The sequence below is a fragment of the Olea europaea genome, chromosome 15 (genome assembly GCF_002742605.1).
Source record: "Olea europaea var. sylvestris chromosome 15, O_europaea_v1, whole genome shotgun sequence".
Lineage (NCBI taxonomy): Eukaryota > Viridiplantae > Streptophyta > Magnoliopsida > Lamiales > Oleaceae > Olea > Olea europaea.
The window spans coordinates 28,840,339-28,867,634 of NC_036251.1; the positions used below are offsets into that span (position 1 = coordinate 28,840,339).

The 27,296-nt window shown below is 36.7% G+C and overlaps 1 protein-coding gene across 1 annotated transcript; it reads left to right on the forward strand.

Annotated features, from left to right (window-relative positions):
* Nucleotides 1-386: 386 nt before the first annotated feature.
* On the forward strand, nucleotides 387-25,340 carry LOC111410791 (phospholipase A-2-activating protein). Its single transcript, XM_023041324.1, has 22 exons — nucleotides 387-564; nucleotides 871-1,202; nucleotides 1,953-2,056; nucleotides 2,290-2,358; nucleotides 3,702-3,762; nucleotides 4,858-4,997; nucleotides 5,533-5,722; nucleotides 6,204-6,265; nucleotides 6,577-6,665; nucleotides 8,792-8,864; nucleotides 8,948-9,007; nucleotides 10,970-11,116; nucleotides 11,224-11,262; nucleotides 11,351-11,385; nucleotides 22,747-22,833; nucleotides 23,031-23,196; nucleotides 23,751-23,828; nucleotides 23,959-24,095; nucleotides 24,254-24,330; nucleotides 24,405-24,474; nucleotides 24,590-24,655; nucleotides 24,898-25,340. Exons 1-22 carry the CDS (start codon nucleotides 505-507, stop codon nucleotides 25,030-25,032), a joined length of 2,277 nt encoding a protein of 758 aa, XP_022897092.1. The 5' UTR covers nucleotides 387-504; the 3' UTR covers nucleotides 25,033-25,340.
* Nucleotides 25,341-27,296: the final 1,956 nt, after the last annotated feature.

Here is a 27,296-nt window from a genome sequence, read left to right on the forward strand (position 1 = left end):
TTTTACAAAATTGAAAAAAAAAATCAAATACACCCTAAATTTAATCTTTTTAAAATTTACTTATTTTAAATGAATTTTCACTAAAACAAGCAAAGTGAGAGTCCTCAATTAGTCACTCATTTTAGTGCTTTCCATGTGAATTATTAACTTAGCCTATGTTTGAGCCTCATTCTTTTAACAAAAAATATATTTTTAAATAATATTTCAATATCATTTCAATCACATATTTTTAAATAAAATAATATTATACATAAATTCAAAATTTTTTCTTATTTTTTAATCACATATTTATCTATTAATTCCAAAATTCATTTTTTTTCCAAAACGGGCTCAAGGGCTTAATGCTACTAGTTTCTACTTTTAAGCAAGGAAGGTATCCGCTTATTTTGGTTTATCATTTTATATTCATTTCAAAGGATCAATTTCACTCTACAAATTTTACCCATCATTCTCGGGAAAAATTTCTCTCCAAAAACCCTAATTTTGTTCTCATAAATCAGGATTATGGAAATTGACTTTGCAGAGTATCAATTGAGTTCCCAACTCCGAGGCCACGAAGACGATGTACGATCTTCCATCCAATTTTACTTCATATTAATTTCTTTTTCGTATTTTGTTATCTGTATTATTGGATTACTACGCGAATGCAGTTTAGCTGTTGGGAATTCAAATAATTTTATCTATTTTTGACTTATTGTTTAATTTATTGGTCAAGACAACCGGAACAAATATGAAGTTCAATGACATGTAAAGAACTGTAATCTTTAGCTGATAACTTAATACTTCTAAGTTTAATTTTTAGCTGATAAATTAATACTACTAAGTTTGATGAAGTTGTTGATATGATGTGCTGAATTTTGTGCTCACTAGGCTCGTGGAATATGCGTATGTGATAACACCGGTATAGCTACTTCATCAAGAGACAGGACCATTAGATTCTGGACTTTAGATGAATCCAACAAGCGTGATTACACCTTGTCAAAAATATTGCTGGGACACACTAGTTTTGTTGGGCCGTTGGCTTGGGTCCAACCCAATGATGAGTTTCCTGAAGGTGGGATCGTATCTGGAGGGATGGACACTCTTGTTCTTGTGTGGAATTTGGTTACTGGAGAAAAGATTCAGACGCTGAAAGGTCATAAACTGCAAGTAACAGGCATTGCATTGGATGGGTCAGATATCGTGTCGACATCTGTTGACTGGTATATTGTTTTTTGTTTCTTTGAATCATGATATTTGTTTCTGGCTGTGAAGCACGGACATGTTGCCGGCATCAACGTGTCGGACACCAGTACGTCACCGACACGTCTCCGACGTGTGTCGGAGTTCCTTGCGGCGTGTCGGATGTGAAGAATTGCAGATTTTGTACACAAACGATGGTGACTGGTGCTGTGAATAATATTTTAATTTAAAATAAGTTAAGAAATAATATTTTAATCAACGTGTCGACGACGTATCGTGTCGGAACTTTTTCAGAAAATCACGTGTCGGCGTGTCCGACATGTATCGTGTCGGATACTCGTGTCCGTGTTAGTGCTTCTTTGGTTTCTGGTATGTTTTATATTATCCTAGCACTGCAATTGTTGATAATTCCTAGTTGGCTCGACTGTACCTGGTAGTTGAAATTGTACATGATTATTTCATAGTGACATGTCAAAATCTGGCTTTTTCCATATCAAATGAATATGAATGCTGGATTTTATTGCAATTATCTTGTATGTAGCTAAAATGGCAATAGTTATATCTTTGCACTTGTGATTGTGAAAGGTGGAAATTTAGTAACTAGTGGAGTTGTATTGAGTTATAAGTGCATACAGCTTGCACCTTATTTCCAATAATGTTATTCACTGCCATTTGTCCATTACTTCAAGAATTTGTTCGTTAATTTGTTTTGGAAGTTTGCTGCTCCAACACATTTTGTAATTCTCCTTTTCCATGTTGCTTCACCTTAGTACATTAAGACGCTGGAGGAAAGGCCAACAGGTCGAGGAATGGGAAGCTCATAAAGCAGCAATTCAAGCAATTATTAGGTTGCCTTCTGGAGAGCTTGTTACAGGTGCATACTTTAATTTAAGCATTATTTTTCTTTGGTTCTCTTCAGTTAACTTCTCTTCACTATTTTGACTCAAGTTTTATTCTTCCTTTTGTAGCATCTGAACCATAAATTCAATTTGAATATCTTATACTTATTGCCACCATGAATGAATCTGGATTTGTCTTGAAAAGTGTAGACCTCTCAGAGCTTTTGATGTGACATTTAATGGAGAATCGATTCTGATGGCTATACAGGTTCAAGTGACATGACATTAAAGCTTTGGAAAGGAAAGTCATGCATCCAGACATTCCTTGGACATACAGGTTTTCCTTCTGCCTTTTCACTGCCTCATATATGTCCTTGAAATATAATGCTGATATCATATTAGCATCTTTTACTTTTCATATGGCTAAGTATTGATATTCATTGGTGGATTTATGTTGTGCATATTATTCCATGTTGCTGCATAATATCATAAATTTAGAGACAAAATGTCTCCTAGATTTGCAGCATGTCAATGTTGTCTCTGGGATTTGTTGTGGGGTTGAATGGGAATAGGTACACCACATCTGAAATTCAGAGATGATTATAATAATTATCATCCTAACTAAACCTCATAATTTTGTTATCACCCATCCTAAATTCCGAACAGGAATTTCATTGCCTTTGTGAACCATACCACTTTTCGGGATAACTATGTCTTCCACTGGCAATTTCATGTTTTCAACCACCTCTAGCAACAATATTTTCCTATTGCTGCTGTCAAGAATTACCGTGGACATCTTTCTGCATTTACTCTTAACTGTCACAACACTGCAACAATGAGGTTTCCTCCCAGAACTGGCAACAAAGTCATGATGACTTCCTCCTCTTCGTCCTTATTCTATTGACCATGAATAGGTAGGTTGAATCCTTCATCTTCAACAGCAGCTCTTTCAAACGATTTGAACATGAGAAATAAAAATGTCCTGGCTCACTATAACTGAAAGGTAGGTCAAGATATAGTGGATTGGTGGCTGCCTGTATCTGATCAGTGCACTCAAAAAATTCATTTTAAAGATCACCAGAGACATTTTCCTTTTAACCCAAAGACCTCCAGCTTCTCACAGGAGCACATTCTTGAATTTTGTTCAAGTATATCATTGCCATGCAAATAATTTTGAACTTTTGGTGATAACATCCATACTTTCTAACACTCTGACGTTGGTGTTATAGAATGTTCATGGTGATCAACATATTGGATATGCATGTTTTGCCTACGTAGACTAAAAATTAATACTTCATGGAGTCCAATCAAGGTGGAGGGCTAAGCAATATATGTGAACTTGTATCTGTTCGGATATAATATAACTGTACTCAAAACATCCAATTTTAAATGTGAAAAACAAAGATAAATTGTTGGGATGGCTCGATAAGATTTGTCTATTTTCAAAACTAACAAGTTGAAAGTTAGGATTATCCCATATTTGTAATGTTTCTTTTTGAATTCCAACAATGAACCTGCTGATCCTAACATCAACTGTGGAGCCATATTATAAAGCCTCATCCAATAAAATTTTACAGGAATATTACCATTTTTAGACTGAAAGAAGTATGCATTCTTTCTTCTCAGGCAAATATATGTGATATATTTGTTTGTTCATGTAATTTTTTTAGCATTTTGCAGATACCATTCGAGGTTTGGCTGTGATGCCTGGTTTAGGAATCCTTTCTGCATCACATGATGGGTAAGATTTTTATATTTTTTATGTAGACAGGTTGAACCACAATTATGACAATGCACATGGATCTAGAATATGAGCCTTGTCTCTGTGAAGTTTGAGATTAGCGGCTATGCCGCTACTATTATCTCATTCTATCGTACTGAATTTTTTGCAGTTGGATGGCTAACATTAATCATCATATCACGCTTTTTAATGTAGTAATGATTTTGTGAAATTCTTATGCTTTTTTTTTTTTTTTTTTTGGGGCCTCCTCTGATCTTATAATGGGGGATAATATTCCCTTCACCTAACTCCTCACAATACTTGGACCTACAATGACGTAGACAGGTTAAAACCTGAACCACTTGGCAAACACTGGGTTTCAATTTTAATGTTATGCTCAATTAAGCATTTATGTATGCATTATTCTGCCCCCCCAACCCTTTTTTTGGGTTTTCAGTTTTTGTTTACATTGCCTCGTAGATATGTAGTATGTTGACAATTAAATTCCAAAATAAAAATAAGCAACTAGTCAACATTATATAATTTACATACATTTTTTTCCTCCTCTGATCTTATAATGGGGGATAATATTCCCTTCACCTAACTCCTCACAATACTTGGACCTACAATGACGTAGACAGGTTAAAACCTGAACCACTTGGCAAACACTGGGTTTCAATTTTAATGTTATGCTCAATTAAGCATTTATGTATGCATTATTCTGCCCCCCCAACCCTTTTTTTGGGTTTTCAGTTTTTGTTTACATTGCCTCGTAGATATGTAGTATGTTGACAATTAAATTCCAAAATAAAAATAAGCAACTAGTCAACATTATATAATTTACATACATTTTTTGAATTGCAACCTCATATATATTAGGGTCATGGAATCAAATAGTTATGTTCTCTTGTAGAGTGGAATATTTAGGGTCATGAAATCATTTAAGGTTTCAAAATTTAATGTCAGTTATGAGGATATTGCTTTATGCAATATTTTTTCCTCAACTCGGATTTCAAATTCTTCCACCTAAACATTTCTGTTATTTTGGAAGTTGCAAATATAATACCTATATATGATTCGTCAGCATTTTCTAATTCTTGTTTGTTCAACTGGCAGTTCTATTAGGCTATGGACTCTTAGTGGAGAACTTCTAATGGAGATGGTTGGTCACACTTCTATTGTCTATTCTGTAGATGCTCACTCCTCTGGGCTTATAGTTAGCAGTAGCGAGGATTGTTTTGCAAAGATATGGAAAGGTTGTTTTCTTTACGAACTATGTGAAATTCTGAAAATAGCTTCCACTTATGGCTTGGTTCAATTATGCACGTTTTGGTTTGTTTATGTTTGTAATCTTATTGCCTAGTTAATTAGCTGAAATTTGCTGAGGTCAAGTTTTGCCTTTAGAAGTAAAAATAGTTTGCACAATTATAATCTATTATTGGTTGGTCAGGTCTGTCAAACTTAACTGAAATTTGGCAGAGATTCTCTACCTGAAACTCAATGCATTTTTTACGATTTAAAAGTGAATGAAACTTCTTATTAATAAGAACAATCAGAATGTTTATGTGAGCAAATCTTCTCCTTTTTCTTTTGAAATTTCTGTCTTGATTCAATGATAATGGACAATATTGCTGGTTGTTATTTTAAGTCTATAAAGCACCTTGGTTATGGATCTGCTATAAGTATCAGATTTAGCCAAAAGTGTGTAATGTCTTTTTATTTTATTTGATAGCTCTGATATTCCGGTTTGAACTTCTTCCCCATTACTTGGAATGTCTTGTTATGTTGCAGATGGAGTTTGTGTTCAAAGCATAGAGCACCCTGGTTGTGTATGGGATGCCAAATTTTTGGAAAATGGCGACATTGTAACAGCTTGCTCTGATGGCATTGTACGTATATGGACCACATGTCATGATAAGGTTGCTGATGCAGTTGAACTTGATTCATTTGCTAGTCAGCTTTCACAGTACAAGTGCAGTCGGTATTACATCCACCTTTGTCGTTTTTGAAATTTTTTTGGTTTCATTTGGTTTCAAAGTTACATTGTTTGTTGTGACTTTTTTAAGGCCGATGATGGTATAAGGTATACTTTTATGAGCAATGACTATTTAGCATTTTGCAGTCTTTCTTTGGCATTGATTATTAGATGGCAGAGATTTATTTTAGAAAAGCACATATGTTGTGGAGCATTTTCTTTCTTGATTTCTTCTTTTTCTCCCAACACCATATTTATTGGAATAAGGCTTTGTTGTTGTTGATTTCTTCTTTTTCAAAAAAGAAATTCCTCTGTTCGGGAGATGGCATTGTTACCTAATCTTCTTATTTATAACCTAAGTAGAAAGATAATAGGCACCAGAAAACTGCTATTTGAGTTTGATCATGGTTTGCCATTTTACTTTTTTTTTTTTTTTTTTTTTTGGTTACATCTTGACCTAATAGCTATCCGGGTTTCATTGCATTAGGAAGAGAGTTGGAGGGCTGAAGTTGGAAGATTTGCCTGGTCTAGAGGCACTACAAATTGCTGGTACAATTCTAGTTGTGCATAATGCAGAGTATTCTTCTTGTTTTCATTTTCTTATATTAGTCACCTAGTGTGGTGTGATCTAAGTTGATTGGTGGATATTAAAAACTAATTTGTTTAATATGAGTGCATATGTTGTCAACATCTATATATTACAACCTTGAGAAGGGTTGCTTACCATAAGCAAAGGTCTATAATAAGTAGAAAGCATAGGTTGTATTCTTGTTGGCTGATTTCAGAAATGAAATATATTTGAGTTTTCAATTGCAGTCGGAAAACTCCTGTTCATTAACATTTATTGTTGCAATAATCAGGAACTAGTGAAGGGCAGACAAAGGTAGTTCGAGAAGGAGACAATGGTGTGGCCTACTCGTGGAATATGAGTGAACAGAAGTGGGATAAGGTGATAATGTTTTCATTGTTAATATCTTTGAAAATTTCATGTCTATATTTATCGCATTTCTTTAGTCTTGCTAATTGTTTAACATGCTCTCTTCTCAAGAAGAATGCAACTGCTAGTCTTTAATTTACACTTTGAGGTGGATGGTTTAATATGCTTCTTTGAGTTTTCCTAATGCTTACATGCTTCCACGGCCAAAATATTGCTGATGTAGAAAGCTCATAAACAAATATTCACAATCAGCCAACAATTTTAGAGGCTTGAGAAAAAATTGAGAGAAAGAGAGGGGAAAGAGAAGAAGAGGGGGAGAAAGAGAGAATTATTAGGGGGGAGAGAAAGTCTGAATTTATTCGATTATTATGTCTAATTATTACAATGCAGAGATTCTCTTTATATAGAGTTTAACCAAGCCTAATTTAAGGTAGGGAACCAAGGAAATAAAACCTAATTTATGTCAAACTAGAGCACTATAATAAACTGAAATAAGTTATCTAAACCAAACTATCTTTATTTCTAATCTACTAAAAATAATTTTTTTCTTCTCTTCATTCCCCATCTATCACTCTTACGAAAATTGATTCTCTAGCTCACAGTTTCGCAATATTCGTTGCTAACTGTCTTATCATTTACAAACTTAAACTATTAGGGAGGGCTATGAGTATCCATTCAAATATGGTCCCTTTAACACTTGTATAGAAGGAAACTTATTGAAGTATAATTAAGTTCCATTCCCCTTCATAATATGATTGCTTCATAAACATGCATTTGGCTTAACTTCGCCAGTGGTCAAATTGTTGCACATAAGAAAGTTCTCTTCAACTCAGTTATCAAATTTTATCAAACTAATTTTATTTTGTTATAGATTTTGGTAGTGAATGTTTGATTACTTAATCTTCTTTCGATGCTGGTATATGGCTAGGTATCTGATGACACAGAGACAAAATCTAGAAAAATTATGCAAAAGAAACTTAAGGCTGGGGAATTTTATATATATACATATATGTATATATACATATATGTATATGTAGATATATCTACATATACATATATATCTACATATACATATATGTATATGTACATATATATATATATGTATATATGTATATGTGTGTATATATATATATATATGAAATTATGTACATAATGTGAGAATATTGAATAAATTGAAATGGAATATTTTGTTTACTTATTTGTTGATGCTAGACATTGATTGGACCTTATTTCAACCATTACAGCAATATCGACCAACTTTGTGATATAGACGGACACGACGAAGAATAGAATTAAAAAATGTACATTTGACTAAGTTTAAAATGTGCACTTATAAGTAAACTAAATGTACATAAATAATTTTCAAAATAAAAAAAATTATTCTTTTGTCTGTAACAAACTTTTTTACCTTAAAATGTAAAAACAAAAAGTATCTTATCTAAATACATTTAAAGAAAAAAATACATACAAATCATACTCGTCATATTAATCAATAGTATTTATTTTAAATTAAAAACCAAACTTACATTCAAAACGGATATAAAATTGAAAAATCTTAAAACAAAAGTTTTCGTTTTCTTTTGAATGGGATTAATACAAATGAAGGAATAAAATTCTCCTTTTAAATGCATCGAAATAAATTTTTTGTTTCTTCTCTTCATATATTTATATTTAATAAGTAGCTAAATTACCATCAATTTTTATGTTTATACAAAAATGATCACGCAATAATAAAAAAAAATACCCAATACTGTATTAATTATTTTTTAGAACGCATAATGTTAATTTTCATTAATACTTAAAGATTTGGTTTTAGTTAAAAATCTGTAATTGAGATACGAAGCTTGTGTGTAGTCAGGTGGATACAAAAATGAGAAGGTTAAGCAACTTCTNTATATATATATCTGTGTGTGTGTGTGTGTGTGTGTGTTTCCCTATTTTGCACCCCCCCCCATCCCCAAAAAAAAAATAATAAATAAATAAACAAATTCCTGGCTCCTTCCGTAGATTGGGATTTAAGTATCAGTAAACCTTCTTCATATTTTTATGCTTTGACGTACTAGCTTCTTTGACTCCATTTACTATCTGGGTTTTCTTTTCAAAACATTTTTTGCACTTAATCCTTTTTCTCCATTTAGATTGGAGAAGTTGTCGATGGACCTGATGATAATATGAAGCATCCTGTGCTTGATGGAGTTCAGTACGATTATGGTTAGCCTAGTCTAGTTTAATTTACATTTTCATGCATGTAAAATGTTCCTTTTCTTTTCAATGACAATCCCTATGTTTGTCAGTATTCGATGTTGATATCGGAGATGGTCAGCCCATCCGTAAATTGCCGTGCAATCGTTCTGGTACACTCCTATTTCAGTATCTTATGTTTTGTAATAATTGTGCTTACCAGTGTCTTTTTAATTGCTGGTGCTGATTGTTATGTTGCTATCGTATTTATTAGAACTGTTTTAGGTAGGATCACGAAATTTTGACATCTGTTTCCAATATTTTGCCTGTTCAACTTTTAGTAAAAGTAGATTATTATCTGGGAAGCTGCATCTAAGTGCATGATTGGCTCAGCTTTTGAGAACCTTATAAGCTCAGTCAAACATGTTCTTACTCTTGGCAGGAAAATGAAATAATTATCTGTTGCAAAATGAGGGGTGATGTTTGTGAGGGATTGAAATAAATGATTTAAGGTGGGGGAGATATGTTTTATGTTTATTTCTGGATAGGAAATGTTTGGTAGAATGGATAGGGAAATGCTTGATCTGTTTTCTTTTGTCCTTTCTTTCCCCAAACCTGTATTCACACTCAACTCACTTTTTCATCCATTTGCTCTCTTGTTTTGGTCTTAACCATGTTATGAGGCCCCATGGTTTAAAAAAGTGTGACTGAGGCTCACCTCAGTCTGAGGCGGTGAAAAATAATACTGGGGTGCAAATATTTAAGGGAGAAATGAAGCTTATGCCTGTAATGATTGTGGGACAAGCATCATGGCACGCCCTTCAAAGAGAGTGAGCCTTGCAGCTCTCCTTAACTATCTTGGGAACCAATTTTTCTTTGAAGTTCTCATCTTTCATTGGTTGACGTCATTGGAAATCCGATATATATTAAAATTTCATAGGGAATCTACTAAATTTTAGTATTACTCCAGACCTCATTGATCATTAGCCATAAATTATCTATGAAAACCCATTATATTTCAAAACCTAATTAATTTCTTTGATTATATATTAAACCCTTGTTTGTCTACCATTAAATAAATTTTTTTCTCAAACTCATCTTCAATCATACTTTTATACAATAAAATATTTTACATGTAAATCCAAAACTTTTTCCATTTTTTAATAACATATTTTCCAAAAAAAAAAATCACAATTTCGAAACTTATTTTCCAAAAAAACTCTTTTTATTGAGAATCAAACAAGGGCTAATTGTTTGTTTGAGCCGCATGGAAAATATATTTTGTAATAGTTATTTTGTTGAGAATGTGTGCTTAAAAAAGTAAGGTAAAGTTTTGGATTTATATGTAAAATTATTTTATTTAAAGAATGTGTGGTTGAAAATGAGTTTGGGAAAATATTAGTCTTTAAAGTATAGGGTTCAAATAGGGGGCTAATATGTCATAGATAAAAGCGCATTATTAGTTCGAACACTTTAAGTTGTTCTTTTAGTATGGGAATTTTATATATTATATGTTTATTTTCATATTTTTATACTTTTTTACTGGTTTTTTGGTTACGCCTCGAGGCTTGTGCCTTGTCTCACAGAGGAAAAAGGCCTAAATACCTGATTTCGCTTTTTAAACATTGTGAGGGCCCCAGATATATATTTAGTAAATACATCTGTTTATTTTATCTCCTAGTGTACTAATAAACACGGCCCGGTAGGTTCACTTAAGTGCACGCCCCATTGCTAAATCTTCATTTACTTTTAAGGCTTAAGGAGTCCATAAATGGAAGCAATTAACTAGAACGGCGGAGAGAGAATCACAGACAATTTGCAATTATTACTACTTAAGCTTGTGCCCATGGTGAAAAATAAATTTGCACTTCACAATATTTGAGGCTCTAGTTTCAGTGAAGTTTCTTACAAGTATCTCCTAATAAAGACAGGACATATGGGTTATCCAATTTATGCAAGTATAGTTTGATTCTGCAAGTGTTTGGTGTAGTATGTGTTACATTATTCATGTTCATCATCATCATCATCATCGTGTTTTTCTATAGGACATCTCATTGGTACATATAGAGTGAACATAAAGCTTTTGCATTGTTTGTCTGATTTTTGCTGATTTTTTAAGTTCTGACTTTTTATAGATAACCCATATGACGTGGCCGATAAGTGGCTAATCAAGGAAAACCTGCCACTTTCTTTTCGCGAAGAAATTGTGGAGTTTATTCTGCAAAATACAGGACAGAAAAATTTCACCCCAGATCCATCATTTCGAGACCCTTACACAGGCTGTAGGTGTTCTTTTCTTTTTTTCTTTTTTTTCTCAAACAGCATATCAGATTTGGTTTTGATGCTTCATTCACCTTAATTATTTCTCTTTTTAATTTTAATGTTTCAGCTAGTGCTTATATACCTGGAGCACCTTCCAAATCGTCAGGTAATATCTCTGTCAATTTTGTTTTCCATCTTTCCATTACTTCATGTCATTACGTGGAGATTGTAATCTGTTGATTGAATAACTCCAGGGGTATCCAAGCCTACTTACAAGCACATTCCTAAAGTGAGGATTTCTGACTTCTGTTAATCTCTATTATCTTTCACTTTTTATATTATGACATTTAATAAAGGGGTTTTACACCTCATCTCCATTTACATATATAATTAGGTTTCTTTTATATGAATATTTGAGCACGTATCTGATTTAACTCTTTTGAGAATACAAAGGACATATTGTTCAATGAATTTCTGTTTTGCTATATGTTTACATATCTATGATGGGTTTTATATAGTTCTATGGTAAAAAAAGAGCTGTCAATTAGATAGGAAAACTAATTTACAGCCAGCAATTAGGAAAGATGCTTTGTATATTAGTTGTAATTGGTAGAAAATTATTCATTTTCCATATATGTATGGTGGTGGCTGTCATTCAGCCGTGTAATGTGCCTTATTATCCCTATATATACAAAGGAACCCTTACAATGAGGATTATCGAGTCAAATACAGAAGTTAAATACATTTGTCATGGTATCAGAGCCATACCTATAAAAGTACAGGAATTTGGTTCTGAGTGATTACAGCGAATCTTAGGTCTCTATGAGAAATTTTCGGCGTGTAGTGACGCGACCTCTTTTCGGCTTCTCTTAGTGTGCAATCGACGCGATTCCAGGGTCCTCTGTGTAGGCTTGACGTGACTTTGGGAGTCTCTCCTTTTCAGCGTCTCTTGGGTGAGCGACATAGCTTCTCGTTTAGCGCTGAGTGCAATCGACACGATTTTAGCGTCCTCTGTGTGTTGGTTCGACGTAATTCCAGTGACTGGTCAGCGTCCTCTGGGTTCGACGTGATTCCAGTGACTGGTGAGTTAACGTGAAGTTGATTGGGTTAAGATACCTAGGTCACGTTAATTTATTTATCTTAGGTTGAGTTTGTTGATTCGGGCAAATATAAGTGTTTTTTGGGTCACATAATTGGGCCATATTCATTTGTTTTGGAGGTGACTTTAGGCCAATTGTTCAGCATTTATTTGGCTAACTTAATTGGCCCAAATTAATTCATTTGTTTTAGATTGACTAAATTTAATTTTGGGATTGTTATTGATATAGTTAATTGTTAGCACCATGGCAACCAACATTTCTGATTCTTTTGGTGTGCGATTCACGAGAAAAAATTATTCTACTTGAGAATTTCAATTTCGATTATTTGCTATGGGAAAAGAATTATGAGGTCACATTAATGGAAGTGACCCGATTCCTGCTGAGGTTGCTAAATTGGCTCAATGGACAGTGAAAGATGTGAGAGTAATGACATGGATTATCTGTTGATCCTATGATTGTTTTAAATTTGAGGCCATATAAAACTATTAGAGATATGTGGGAGTATTACCCCTCATGGAGTGGCCGAGTTGGTGAAATAGGTGAGTTTGAAGGCCTTTGGTTACGAGTTCGATTTCCCCTACCAACACTTTCTCGGTCGAGCGTGTCGCACAGGGCTTACCTAGTGCGATTTACCTGGCTGACGTGGTTTGCAGACTATTGCGTCAGCCGAAGGTTTTTCCAGTGTGCATCCAAAGGGTAGCGGTTGCAGATTCTCCCGTCATAAAAAAAAGATACGTGGGAGTATTTGAAAATGGTTTACAATCTGGACCACACAGTCATACGATGTCAGTTGAATATGAGATTGCACATTACACTTAGGGCAATCTCAACATCCAAGATTACTTTTTCGGATTTCAAAATTTATAGGGTGAATTTACTGATATTATCTATGCTAAAGTACTACCTGAATCCTTTGTTGTTGTTCAGACTGTTCGATTTCCAATTTGATGAATCGAGATCTGCCTCCTTTGGGTGTATGTTTTGGGGATTTGCTTCGAAAAGAGCAACGCCTCACAACACAGGCCACTTTTCAGCAACATCACATATCTAATGTCGTCGCCTATGCAACTCATGGGAAAAGGAAGGGAAGGGACATGTGGAAAGTTCAATATTTCAACTGCAAAGACTATGGGCATATTGCTACTCATTGTACCAAGAAATGCAATTACTGTAAGAAGTCGAGACACATTATCAAAAACTGTCCTGTTCGACCTCAGGATCGCTAAGCTAATGTATATCAGGTTACTGTCAGTCCACCATCTCCTGAGGCATCTTCTGCTGCTGCGCAAAACGTTCTTACTCCTAAAATGGTGCAGCAAATGATTGCATTAGTTTTTTTCTGCTTTGGGACTTCAAGGTAAACATAATACTTCATCTCAATCTTGGCTAGTTGATTCAGGTGCCTCAAATCATATAATCAGTTCCTCCGATGGTTTTTGTGATATTCACCCATTTCAAGGTTCATCTCATATCCTAATAGCTAATGGGAGTCATTTAGCTATTGATGCCGTTGGTGACATTAATTCTACTTTTCGAGAAATTTTTATATCTCCTGGTTTATCTACAAATCTTATTTCAGTTGGTCAATTAGTTGATAACAATTATGATTCCATTTCTCTCGTGATGGTGTTCTTGTACAGGATCAGGTGTCGGGGAAGATACTCGCGAAGAGGCCTAAAATTGGACGATTGTTTCCATTACATTTTTCTATTCCTAGTTGTTTATCTTTGGCATGTATAACTGTTAACAATAAACAAGTTTGGCACAAATGTTTGAGCCATCCAAACTCCACTATTCTGTCTTATTTGTTAAATTCTGGTTTGTTCGGTAATCCTTCTCATAATTTGTGCTTTGATTGTTCTACATGCAAATTGGGAAAGAGTAAGACTCTTCCTTTTCCTTCCTACAGTGGTCATGCCTAGTATAAATATTTGGGGCATAGTGATGTGTGGGGCATTTCGCCTGTCGCCTCTCATGCCTAGTATAAATATTTCGTCACTTTTATTGATAATTATAGCTGATACACATGGATCTATTTTCTTTGTTTTAAATTTGAAGTACTTTTAGTTTTCAAGACATTTGTAACATATGTTGAGACCCAATTCTCTACCAGTATTAAAATTTTACGATCTGATTCAAGTGGAGAATATATGTCCCATGAGTTTCATATTTCTTAAAACAAAATGGGATTTTGGCTCAACGATTATACCCTTGTACTCCTTAACAAAATGGGGTGGCAAAATGGAAAATTCATCATCTATTGGATGTTGTTCGTACATTATTACTTGATTCCTATTTTCCTTCAAAATTTTGGGTTGAAATAGAGTCCACTGTAGTTTATGTAATCAATAGATTGCCTTCTCAAATTTTACGCTTTGACTCTCCATATTATCGCCTTCATAATCAACATCCTACTTATCATGACTTGCATACTTTTGGGTGCATTTGTTTTGTTCATTTACCTTCTCATGAATGACACAAACTTTCTGCACAATCTTTTAAGTGTGTCTTTATGGGCTATAGTGTTTTGCACAAAGGTTATGTTTGTTATGATCCATGTTCTAACAGACTTCGTATTTCTCGTAATGTTATTTTCTTTGAGCAACAACCTTTTTTTCCTACTCATGTTCAACATTTGCCTGAAATTAGTATTCTCCCATGTTTTGATGATTTGAGTTCTCATCTAGAAAGATTCAAGCCTAGACTCGTGTATGAGAGACGTCAACCAAATAGGCCTCTTCCTGAAGTTGACCTCACATTTGATTTTGTCCAGCCTGTTACGGACTTGCTAATTCCCTTCAAGAACCGTGCGGCCTTAGTGTCTTCAACTTCCGCCCCTGCGGTTATTACACTAAGTCAGCCTCCCGATTGGCGTTGATGTCTTAGAAAGGCACTAAGTAGAACACTTTAAGAAAGGGACAATGAAGGAACACAAGAGCTTACAAAGAAGGCTTTGTATTGAATAAAGAATATTCTTTACAACTTCACTCTCTTGATCCTTCAAATGAATCCTACCAAGCTATTTATAGTGGTAGCCTCCTCAAATGGATGGCTAGGATCTTTTCTATCCAACGGTCTAGATTACACATCTAGAATTATCTATACAAATATCTACATTAAAATATCTATGGACTAAATTAGGATGATCTAGATTAATCCACCAAGTGAGGGGCTTGTAGTTTCTAGAATGTCCCACCATATTCTAGCAATCTTCATGCACTTATGAGAGTCTAGAATATTCTGGTTAGCCCCAAGTCGTCAACATTTTAAATTGATCGATCTTCTTGTGCCAAAAATCGAGCGAGTCGTGACATCCTCCCCTGCCTATTTGGGCGACGCCCTCGTCGCCGCGTAATGCTTTAGTTTGTCTTCGAACTGCCACAAGTCTTCTTGACTTTCCCACGTTGCTTCGGACTCGGGCAATCCCTTCCACTTTATCAAAAATTGTTGGCAAGGAGGCACTCCACGCCTCGAACGATTCGATCTGCTAGAACCTCATCAACCTCCTTGTCAAATGACTTAGTCACAATCGGAGGTGCCCGTTGTGACTCCCCCTCGGCTAGGGTCTACCATGTCTTCATGATATGGCTTCAACATGCTCACATGGAAGACAGGATGAATCTTTAAAGTGCTAGGTAGGTCAAGGCGATAAGATACCTTGCCAACCTTAGCTATCACCGGGAACGGCCCTTCATATCTCCGTACCAAGCCTTTGTGTACACTTCGGTACGCCTTGAATTGTTGAGGTAATATTTTCACAGGGACTTGGTCGCCAACTTTAAATTCCAAAGGTCGTCTCTTCTTATCGGCCCACTTCTTCATGCGCCTCCGGGCTTTGTTTAAACAAGATCGTGCTAAGTCGGCATGCTCTTTCCATGACTTAGCCATTTTGTATGCTCCGGGGCTTTTCCCTCTGTCAATAGAAGTGGACAAAGTGTGGGGTGTTAGTGGTTGTTGTCCTGTCACCAACTCGAATGGACTTCGCCCCGTGGCTTCACTCCTTTGTAAATTGTAGGAAAATTGTGCAATATCCAGGAGCTTGGCCCAATCTTTCTGATTGGCACTCACAAAGTGCCGGAGATAGCACTCCAACAAAGCATTCACCCTTTCTGTTTGTCCATCCGTCTGAGGGTGAAAGCTTGTAGAGAAGTGTAGGTCCGAGCCTAGGAGTTTGAACAACTCCGTCCATAGTCGACCCGTGAATCGGGGATCACGATCACTTATGATGCTCCACGGTAACCCCTAATACTTCACAACATTTTTGAAGAATAGCCTTGCGGCTTCCTCCGCTGTGCAATCCTTGGTGACAGGAATGAAGGTGCCATACTTGGAGAATCGATCAACCACCACCATTATTGACCCGAACCCTTCGGATTTAGGCAGGGCACTAATGAAGTCCATGGTGATCGAGTCCCATGGACGCTCCGGGACTGGTAGAGGCTCCAACAAACCCGCTGGTGACCTTGTTTCCACCTTGTCTTGTTGGCACACAAGACAAGTCTTTACATAGAGCTCCACCATGTCTTTCATTTGCGGCCAATAGTAAGCTCGTTCAAGTAGTGCCAATGTGCGTTTCTGCCCTGGGTGACCAGCCCACTTTGTGTTATGGCACTCCTTGATGATATCTCGCCGCAAATTGTTCCACTTAGGAACATAGATACGCTGCCCCGTAGTGTAGAGTAAGCCGTCCTCGACCTAAAACTGTCGCGTCTTTCCTTCTTGGGCAGCTTTTACCAACTCCTTAGCCAAGGGATCATGATCCATGCCTTCCCGAATCAAGTCAAGCAGCGTCCCTTTGGCTTGGCTTATGGCTGCAAGCTCCGCCTTCCTGCTTAACGCATCGGCTACAACATTCGCCTTCCCCGGCTTGTATTCCATCACATAATCAAACTCCGCTAAGAAATATTGCCAACGTGCTTGCTTGGAAGTCAGCTTCTTTTGTGATTGGAAATAACTAGTAGCGACATTATCCGTCTTGATGATGAATTTTGAGCCCAACAAGTAATGACGCCACTCTCGTAGGCAATGAACGATAGCCGTCATCTCCTTTTCTTGCACCGTATACCGACGCTCAGTGTCGTTGAGCTTGCGACTTTCAAAAGCAATAGGATGCCTTTCTTGCATTAGAACACCCCCGATAGCAAAGTCTGAGGCATCTGTTTGTACTTCAAAGGTTTTGGTGAAATCCGGCAATGCCAAGACCGGTTCCTCCATCACGGCCGCCTTCAAATCATCAAAGACCGTTTGACATTTCTCGGACCAATCCCATGTCTTATTCTTCTTCAATAGGTCCGTTAGTGGGGCTGCCCTCGCTGAGTAGCCTTGGATGAACCGTCGATAATAATTAACTAGACCAAGGAAAGAACGAAGTTCGGTTACCTTGGTTGGTGCTTCCCACTCCTTGATTGCTTTTACTTTTGCCTCGTCCATCTTCAAGCGCCCGTGGCCAATGATATGTCCAAGGAAGTGCACCTCCTCCTTGGCAAAGGAACATTTTTCCTTTTTGACGTATAGTTCATTCTCCCGTAATTCTTGGAATACCGTTCGGAGATGTTTTGCGTGATCCTCCAAGTTGTCACTATAGATGACAATGTCATCCAAGTATACCACTACGAACTTGTCCAAGTAAGGTTGGAAAATCCTATTCATCAATGTGCAAAATGTGGTCGGGGCGTTGGTTAAGCCAAAAGGCATTACCAACCATTCGAATGAGCCATATCGAGTGATGCATGCTGTCTTAGGCTCATCCCCTTCTGCAATCCGGACTTGGTAATATCCTTTTTGTAGATCCACCTTTGTGTAATATTTTGCACTACCAAGTCTATCAAATAAATCGGCAATCAAAGGAATAGGATACTTGTTTTTAATGGTTACCTTGTTGAGCGCCCGGTAATCTACACACATGCGTAACGATCCATCATGCTTCTTTTGGAACAAGACCGGAGCGCCATAAGGTGCCTTCGAAGGTCGTATCCTCCCTGTGTCAAGTAACTCCATCAATTGCTTTCGAAGTTCTTCCAGCTCCGGCGGTGCCATCCGATAGGGTGCCATGGATGGTGGTTTGGCACCTGGTTCCAACTCAATCTTATGATCCACCTCCCTCCTAGGTGGTAATTTCTTGGGTAACTCCGGCGGCATCACGTCCTTATTTTCTTCAAGGACATTCTTGATGACTTCGGGCACATTATCATCACCCACAACTTCCTCAACTTGGTCCTCCATTTTTAAGGCTGCCAAATACGTCGCCTCTCCTTTCTTTAGCCCTTTTGCTAGTTGCATGGCCGAAAGCTGCCCTATTGCTTTCGTCCTAGCTACCGTAGGAACCATGCATGGAGAACCCCTCTCCAAGATGCAAATTGAGCCAAAGGAAGGCATAGGAATAGCATTGACCTTCCTCATGAAGTCCAACCCGAGAACCAAGCGAAAATCATCCATTGTAGCCATCGAAAAATCCACTTGGCCATGCCAAGTGCCTAATTGAATTTCCACTCCTCGAACTATGCCACCAAGGGGCGTGGATGGAGAATTCACAGCTTTCATAAGACCACCACCTTTAGTGATTGTGAGGCCCAACCTTCTGGCCTCATCTTCAGTAATGAAGTTGTTGGTAGCTCCTGTATCCACCATTGCTAGTGCGGGCCGACTATTTACTTGAGCTTCCACATACATTAATCCTCGTTCATTATTGGAAGCCGGAACGACCTTAGCATTGAGAGCGTTAAGAAGTTGCAATGAACTAAAATGTTCCGCCCTTTGATCTTGGCAAGAGGATGAATCCCGTTCCTCCGCCATAGCCGCCAACGTGCCAAGTTTAGGGCAATCACGTATTAAATGTGGCCCCTTGCACACGAAGCATCCACTTTGAGAACCCGTCGAGGCCTTCTTCTTTTCCTCATAATTTTTTCGCGAGAGGGAAGGTTTGTAAGTGTTACCACCTTTGAAGAATGATGACTTATGGTAATCTTTCTTCTCTCCCCCGCCTTTAGCCGAGTTACTCTTAAAGCTTTTAGAAGATTTTGATGAATCCGTGCTCCTTTGGAACTCGGTTAAAGATTCGGCCACCACAATAGCCTCGTCTACTGTCTTCACTCTCCGACGTTGAAGTTCTTGCTTCGCCCAATTTTGCAATCCGTCGGTAAAGTGAAACAATAGATCTTCATCTGACATGCTCGGGATTTGAAGCACAAGGGTAGTAAACTCTTTGACATAATCGCGAATAGTGCCCTTATGTTTCAACTCCCTAAGCTTTTTTCGGGCCTCATATACTACATTTTCAGGATAAAATTGGCGTTTCAATTCTTTCTTGAAATCGTCCCAACTATCTATCCTACAAGCACCCTTTTCTATGTCGGCGTGCTTACGTCGCCACCATAGAGCCGCGGTGTCCGTAAGATACATAGTCGAAGTACGTACCTTAGTAGCTTCATCCAAAATGTTCACGCCCTCAAAGTATATTTCCAATCGCCATAGGAAATCATCTAGCTCTTTTGCATCTCGCTTTCCATCGAACTCCCTAGGCTTTGGATAGTCGATCCTTGGAGCCGCTAGCATCGTGCTAGTACCCGCACTGGTTGACGCCTTCTTACAAGCGTCTAGGCCACTTTGCATATCCGCGCAAAGCTTGTTCACTTGGTCTTGGATTGCTTTGACAGCATCCATGACCTTAACCTCCAACCTCGTATATTCTTCCCTTAAAGCGCCTTGGTCTTCCTTGAGATCATCAAGTTGTTCCAAGGTGTGAGCTTCAAGGGTTGAGAGTGAATTCTCCACTACTTCAATGCGTTCCCCCATATTGAGAAATACCTCCTCAAGAGATCCACCGGTAGGGGCTGGTAGTCGGCTCTTACTTCGAGTTTGTCGAGTTTTCTTACTCGTGGTTTGGGGCTCGACCTCTCGACCCCGCTCTTCATGTTCTACTTCCGAAATGCCGGATCCCACAACATCTTTTTCCGCCATGCCAACGATAGTAAGTGAGCAAACCTGGCTCTGATACCAAATGTCACGGACTTGCTAATTCCCTTCAAGAACCGTGCGGCCTTAGTGTCTTCAACTTCCGCCCCTGCGGTTATTACACTAAGTCAGCCTCCCGATTGGCGTTGATGTCTTAGAAAGGCACTAAGTAGAACACTTTAAGAAAGGGACAATGAAGGAACACAAGAGCTTACAAAGAAGGCTTTGTATTGAATAATGAATACTCTTTACAACTTCACTCTCTTGATCCTTCAAATGAATCCTACCAAGCTATTTATAGTGGTAGCCTCCTCAAATGGATGGCTAGGATCTTTTCTATCCAACGGTCTAGATTACACATCTAGAATTATCTATACAAATATCTACATTAAAATATCTATGGACTAAACTAGGATGATCTAGATTAATCCACCAAGTGAGGGGCTTGTAGTTTCTAGAATGTCCCACCATATTCTAGCAATCTTCATGCACTTGTGAGAGTCTAGAATATTCCGGTTAGCCCCAAGTCGTCAACATCTTAAATTGCTCGATCTTCTTGTGCCAAAAATCGAGCGAGTCGTGACATGCCGCTCTCATCTAAGCCTGAGTTGGTATCAAATACTGATGTACTTCCTAATCCGGGTCCTCGACGATCTACCCATCTTTCTCAACCGCCTGATAGATATAGTTTTTTTCATTCATTTGCCACTACATTAACATCTATACCTCCTAGTTATTCGGAAGCAGCTAAACATGAATGTTGGCTGAAGGCTATGGATGAAGAACTTCAGGCACTTCAGGATAATCATACCTGGGATATTGTTCATTGTCCACCTAATGTCAAGGCAATTGGTCGCAAGTTCTATTAAGCTTCGCTCTGATGGAACTCTGGATTGTTATAAAGCTCGCCTAGTTGCTCTTGGAAATAGGCTGGAATATGGAGTAGAGTATGACGAGATATTTGCTCCAATGGCAAAGATGACTACGATGCGCACTGTTCTTTCTATTGCTGCCTTTTAGGAGTGGCCTCTTCATTAAATGAACGTTAAAAATGCTTTTCATGGTGATCTCAAGGAAGATATTTACATGACACCTCCTCCGTTTCTTTCTTCTTCTTCACATGTAAGTTGAAATCTCTTTATGGGTTGAAACAAGCTCCTCGAGCATAGTTTGAAAAGTTTCGATCTTCTTTGTTACAGCTTTCTTTTATCCAGAGCCAGTATGACTCCTTGCCTATATTTTTGCAAGACATCTACTGGTATTGTTCTTTTACCTGTGTATGTGGATGATATTGTTATCACTGACACGAATTCTGGGTTGATCACTCAACTCCAGCAGTATCTACAAGCTTCCTTTCACATGAAGGATCTTGGTCCGTTTACATATTTTTTGGGGTTGAAAGTACATATTAATTTTACAGGTATATTCTTGAACCAACACAAATGCATCCAAGACTTGATCACTTTGGCTGGTCTTCAAAATTCTTCGTGCGTCGATACTCCTCTGGAAGTCGATGTTAAATATCGTAGTGAGGGTGACCTACTTCCTGATCCTACTATCTTTCGTTAATTAGTTGGGAGCCTCAACTACTTGACCATCACTAGTCCTGATATATCATTCGCAGTTCAGCAAGTCAGTCAGTTTATGCAAGCTCCACGAAATCTTCATCTTAAGGCCGTTCGTCGCATCATTCGGTATCTCCGAGATATTCCTAATCGTGGATTTTTTTCCTGCTGGCTCTCCCTATCGTCTTGTTGCATTTAGTGATGCGGATTGGGCTGCATGCTCAGATACTCGTCGTTCTGTTATGGGTTGGTGTATGTTTCTTGGTGATTCTTTGATCTCCTGGAAGAGTAAAAAGCAAGCTCGTGTGTCTAAATCCTCAACTGAATCCAAATATCGTGCCATGTCCACTGCCTGTTCTGAGATTATTTGGCTTCGTGGGCTTTTGGCTGACTTGGCTTTCCTCAATCTGATCCTACACCCCTTCATGCGGACAATACGAGTGCTATTGAAATTGCTGCAAATCCAATGAATCATGAACATACAAAGCATATCGAAGTGGATTGTCACTCAATCAAAGAGGCTTTTGAGGCAAATATTATTTCTCTTTCACATCTCTACTGTTCTTCAGATTGCCGACATATTTACCAAAGCCATGACACGACAACGTTATCTTTTTCTTGTGGGCAAATTGATGCTTCTTGATCACCCAGCATCAATTTGAAGGAGGATGTCAATTAGATAGGAAAACTAATTTACAGCCAGCAATTAGAAAAGATGCTTTGTATATTAGTTGTAATTGGTAGAAAATTATTCATTTTCCATACATGTACAGTGGTGGCTGACATTCAACTGTGTAATGTGCCTTATTATCCCTATATATACAAAGGAACCCTCACAATGAGGATTATCGAGTCAAAAGTAGAAGTTGAATACATTTGTCAAGAGCTAGCGACATAATGATCTCCAATTTACTGCATTACAAAGATCTAAGTTTTATAGCAAGTTGTAATAGACCTTAGAATCTTATTACTTGCCTCACCTCTTTGTAAGTACTTTGAAATCTAATGTATTGATAATATTAATTGCGCCTCCAGAAAGGAATGCTGGTATTTGACATGGCTCAGTTTGATGGGATCCTCAAAAAAGTTTCAGAGTTCAACAATGCACTACTTTCTGACCCGGTAAACTTTTTGCTTCAGCATTTGGTTATTTCTTGTTCTTCCGCTCTTTCCCTGGCATTGTATGCTAATTTGATTAGCTTTGAGAAGTTTGCAATCACAATCACCGTCGTGTTAAATGTTGATTGTGTCGTAATATTTCCTGAAAGATTATTTTCACTTCTTATGCCTGACTTTGATCTTCTCAACTCATCCTGCAGGAGAAACAACATTTATCGCTGACCGAGGGTGATATGTTGAAACTGGGCAGCATCGTTAAAATTTTAAAGGATACATCACATTATCATAGCAGTACATTTTCAGACCTAGATGTTGCATTAATAGTAAAGTTGCTGAAAACATGGCCACTTGCAATGATATTTCCAGGTAATAATGCTTTTTTATCTGAAGTTTTTCTTGGGTGCTAATTGTCTCTCATATATTAGTATGTGTATAGGGAAATGCTCGGATTGGTATCATAAAGAAAGGGGAATCACCAAGATAAAAAAAATAGAATAGATATAATGGATTTAAAAATAATAATAATAAATAAAAATTGGGAATACTTTTAAGAATAACCTAATCCTAGTATGTATGATGGGATCAAAGTGATTCTTACCCTATTACAACATGGTAATGAGATATATAGCAGTCTGCAAAAGCTTTTACGAGTCTTTAATTATGGAATTAAAAGACATAATAACTGCCTCCATTTATGTGCTTACCATTAGAACCACCAGTTTCAACTACTAACTACCTCTAGGGTCTATCAGTAGTCCATAACCAGATAAAAATCGCCCATCACCACCCTACCCATCCCTAACAAAACTACCTCTCTCATAATGATTATTAATTCTACTTGCAAGTCTTTTGTCAATCACCCAAGTGCCTATTTGTTAGTCTTGCAGATAAGTTTTTCAATGTCTATTTATTTATTGCAGTTGTCGATGTAATGAGGATGACTGTATTGCACCCAGATGGTGCAATTAAGCTGCTCCAGCATGTCAAGGATGGAAATGGTACCTAATCTAGATTTGCATCTAACCTTTTTCACGTTTGCATTTGTACAATTTTCATTTTATTTATTTTTCCCAATTTGTATTTCATCCCATTGTGGTTCTTACTTCCTGTATAACTGGTTTTCACCAGATACCATTATGGAGTTAATCAAGAAGGTCACCGCTAGTCCTCCACTTCCCGCAAATCTTCTGACCAGCCTCCGTGCTGTGACTAATCTTTTCAAAAGCTCGTGCTTTCATGAATGGTTACGACTCCATCGCATGGAGGTCAGTCTCTTTTGACATCTTTAAGTGCTTGAGAAAATGTAGGCAGAACAGAATGTTTAGGTTTAAATTTGTATCCTATAACTTATCATGCATTCATGTTACATTTTCACTACTTTTTGTATACTCATTGTGGAGTTCTTTATTTACTGATCTTGTAGATTCTCGATGCCTTCTCAAGTTTTTACTCGTCTTCAAATAAAAATGTGCAATTGTCCTATGCAACATTGATACTCAAGTAAGTAGCTGAATGATTAATCTATTTTCTCCCTTGATTCAAGGGCTTGAGTTAATTTTCTTTGAGTTCGGCAGTTTTGCTGTTCTTTTGATTGAGAAAAAGGATGAAGAAGGTCAATCCCAAGTTCTATCAGCAGCCTTAGAGGTATCTTTTCCTATTTTCTCATTCCAGAAAACTAGTATAATGGGATCTAGCAGAACTTTGCAGGATTTTAAATTGTTCTTACATTATATGTGGCGCTTATTTTTTGTATCCACAGATTGCAGAAGAGGAAAGTGTTGAAACTGATTCGAGATTCCGGGCTCTGGTGGCCATTGGATCACTGGTAAGCCTGCTTTACGTGATCGGTTCCTGGACTCTGGTTACCTCAAAGTAATTTCGTTCAGAGTAAAAGCATGTTTGGCTAAGCTTATATATATATATATTCTATGTGAACTTTTCAAGCTTAGCCGAAGATGCTCAAAAGTCATCTGCTCGCCAATCATGAAATCAATTTTTTTTCATTCAAACCGCTTGCATTTCAACTTCTTTGGTTCTTATCTTTGCTTATTCTGTTTCGAAACACAGATGCTTGAAGGTCTTGTGAGAAGAATAGCATTGGACTTTGATGTTGAGAACATCGCTAAAGCAGCAAAATCATCTAAAGATGTCAAGATTGCTGAAGTTGGAGCTGATATTGAACTTGTGGCAAAGCAGAATTGAATGCACAAATTTGAGTAAACTTGTGGTTTTCTTCTTCAACAAAATTCAGTTAATCCAGGCTTATCCACCTTACATGTACTATGTATTAAATCATTTTCCATTTCTGGAGTCGATGGCTATGTTTCTTCTACCTCCCAAATAGGGGAAATGGAAAAAGGAGATCCTTTTCTTGTGTGCAGTAAATCGAAAAAGAAACTGCATGTTTATAAGCTCTATTCATTTACATATTTACGGATAAATGACTTGTAAAAGTAAAGCTAAGACGGGATTTGAAATTTATACTTTTTTATTTCATTTTCTTGAGTCAACTTGCTAGTGTACTAAATTAATAACTCTACTATTTGCATTAAAATATAATTTTTTTAATTTTTTTTTTTTTTAAAGATCCTTGAAAGCCCAACGAATATATAAAATAATAACTACTTAAATTCATTCATACGTACTAATACAAATTAATGAACTTTAAATTTGACAACAATTTTTTTTCAATTCACCTATATTTAAAGTTTTTTGCTTTTTCTTTGCACTTAAATTAAATTCAATTTCATCCCTAATTTTTTGCAATGCATATATTAAATTTGGCATTTTTTTATCATTTTGTACAAAGCTAAAAACTAATAAAGTGGAAATTATGTTCCATGTATACATGGAATTACTCGAACGATTTATCTTTGAAGATATTAAATTTTGAAGTCAATGCATTAACATTAATAATTCCTTTTTAATGTTTGTGTGCGCCTTTTTATGTACTTAAAATTTAAATTTTAAATTTTAAATTTCATCACATTCAATATTTTTTTTTTTTAATTTCCTAAATGAATTGTAGTAATACTAGATATAAAAATATAAAATACTTTATAAATCAATAAATATTCATTTATTTTATAAAAATATAAAATACTAGTCTCAACATTATTATTTTATAGAGGTTTTACTGTATTTAGTTATTAAATTGAAGATTACATTAATTTAAATCCTTATGCGATTAGAAAAATGTGAAATTTATGTAGTTTAGTTTTTTCTTGATATTTTTCATGTTGTGGAATCGCTGTTCCATTTTTCCAAGTTCCTTTGACGTGCAAGACACGTGCCATAATGTAATGGCTACATATTGGCGCGCATATAAAAATGTAAAATGTATAATTGTTAACAAAATGACCTTAGAAACGAGAAAAAAATGTAGACCTATCATTTGTGCTTTCATCACTCATGAATGCATTTACAAGAGATGGTCATGGTCCGTATGAAGGAATGAAAAGAACATCCAAAACACTGGCGGATCTAGTGGTGGGCTGCACTTGGCTGCAGCCCACTGTTGCCTAGGTCCAATACACTAAAAAAAATATTTTTTTTGGTTGAATTGTAATCTATTACCCCACCAACAATTAATTTCAATGGACTAGCCCATCTCAAATGATTTTTTGTTTAATCTTTGACCCACTTATTTGTAATCAATAAATTCAACACCCATTGTCCCATTTTCTCCTGTTTTTCTTCACGTATAATCCCGTTCCTTTGGCCTTTGCAAAACCAATTGAAATAATTCCAAAAATCAAAATCTTTCAACCCTAAATCTTTTCACCCATTGTCCCATTTTCTCCTGTTTTTCTTCACGTATAATCCCGTTCCTTTGGCCTTTGCAAAACCAATTGAAATAATTCCAAAAATCAAAATCTTTCAACCCTAAATCTTTTAACCCATTGTCCCATTTCATATTTTTCTTCAAAGATAACCCGTTCCTTTGACCCACTTATTTTTTCGGTTTTGTTTAATTGTAGGTGAAGTATTTTTATTCTTTGAAGTATTGTGTATGTACTATTTGCTAAGAAGAGGGTCCAAGACTCCAAAGGTTGTTGAACTAGTTGAGGAGGTTCAAGGTTGGTCTTTGACGTTGGATGAAAAATCTCATTTCATAGCAAACAGTAAATTGGAATTGGAAATTTGGAAAGTTATCTATTGGTAATTATTAATTAAACAAAGATAATGTCCGCTTAAAACAGTCATTAAGCTATATACTGTGCAATTGTGTAATTTGTGTTGATGATTTATGGTTATGATTTTATCAATTTATGATTATGTCCACTGGCGGATCTAATGGTGGGCTGCACTTAGCTACAGCCTACTGTTGCCTAGGTCCAATACACTAAAAATAATAATTTTTTTGGTTGAATTGTAATCTATTAGCTCACATTAGCCCACCAACAATTAATTTCAATGGATTTGCCCACCTCAAATGATTTTTTGTTTTAATCTTTGGCCCACTT

Coding starts and splice junctions, on each gene's coding strand:
- LOC111410791 (XM_023041324.1), top strand. CDS start 505: ATGGAAATTGACTTTGCAGAGTATCAATTGAGTTCCCAACTCCGAGGC. Junction 565..870: donor TCCGAGGCCACGAAGACGAT/GTACGATCTTCC, acceptor TGTGCTCACTAG/GCTCGTGGAATATGCGTATG. Junction 1,203..1,952: donor GTGTCGACATCTGTTGACTG/GTATATTGTTTT, acceptor GCTTCACCTTAG/TACATTAAGACGCTGGAGGA.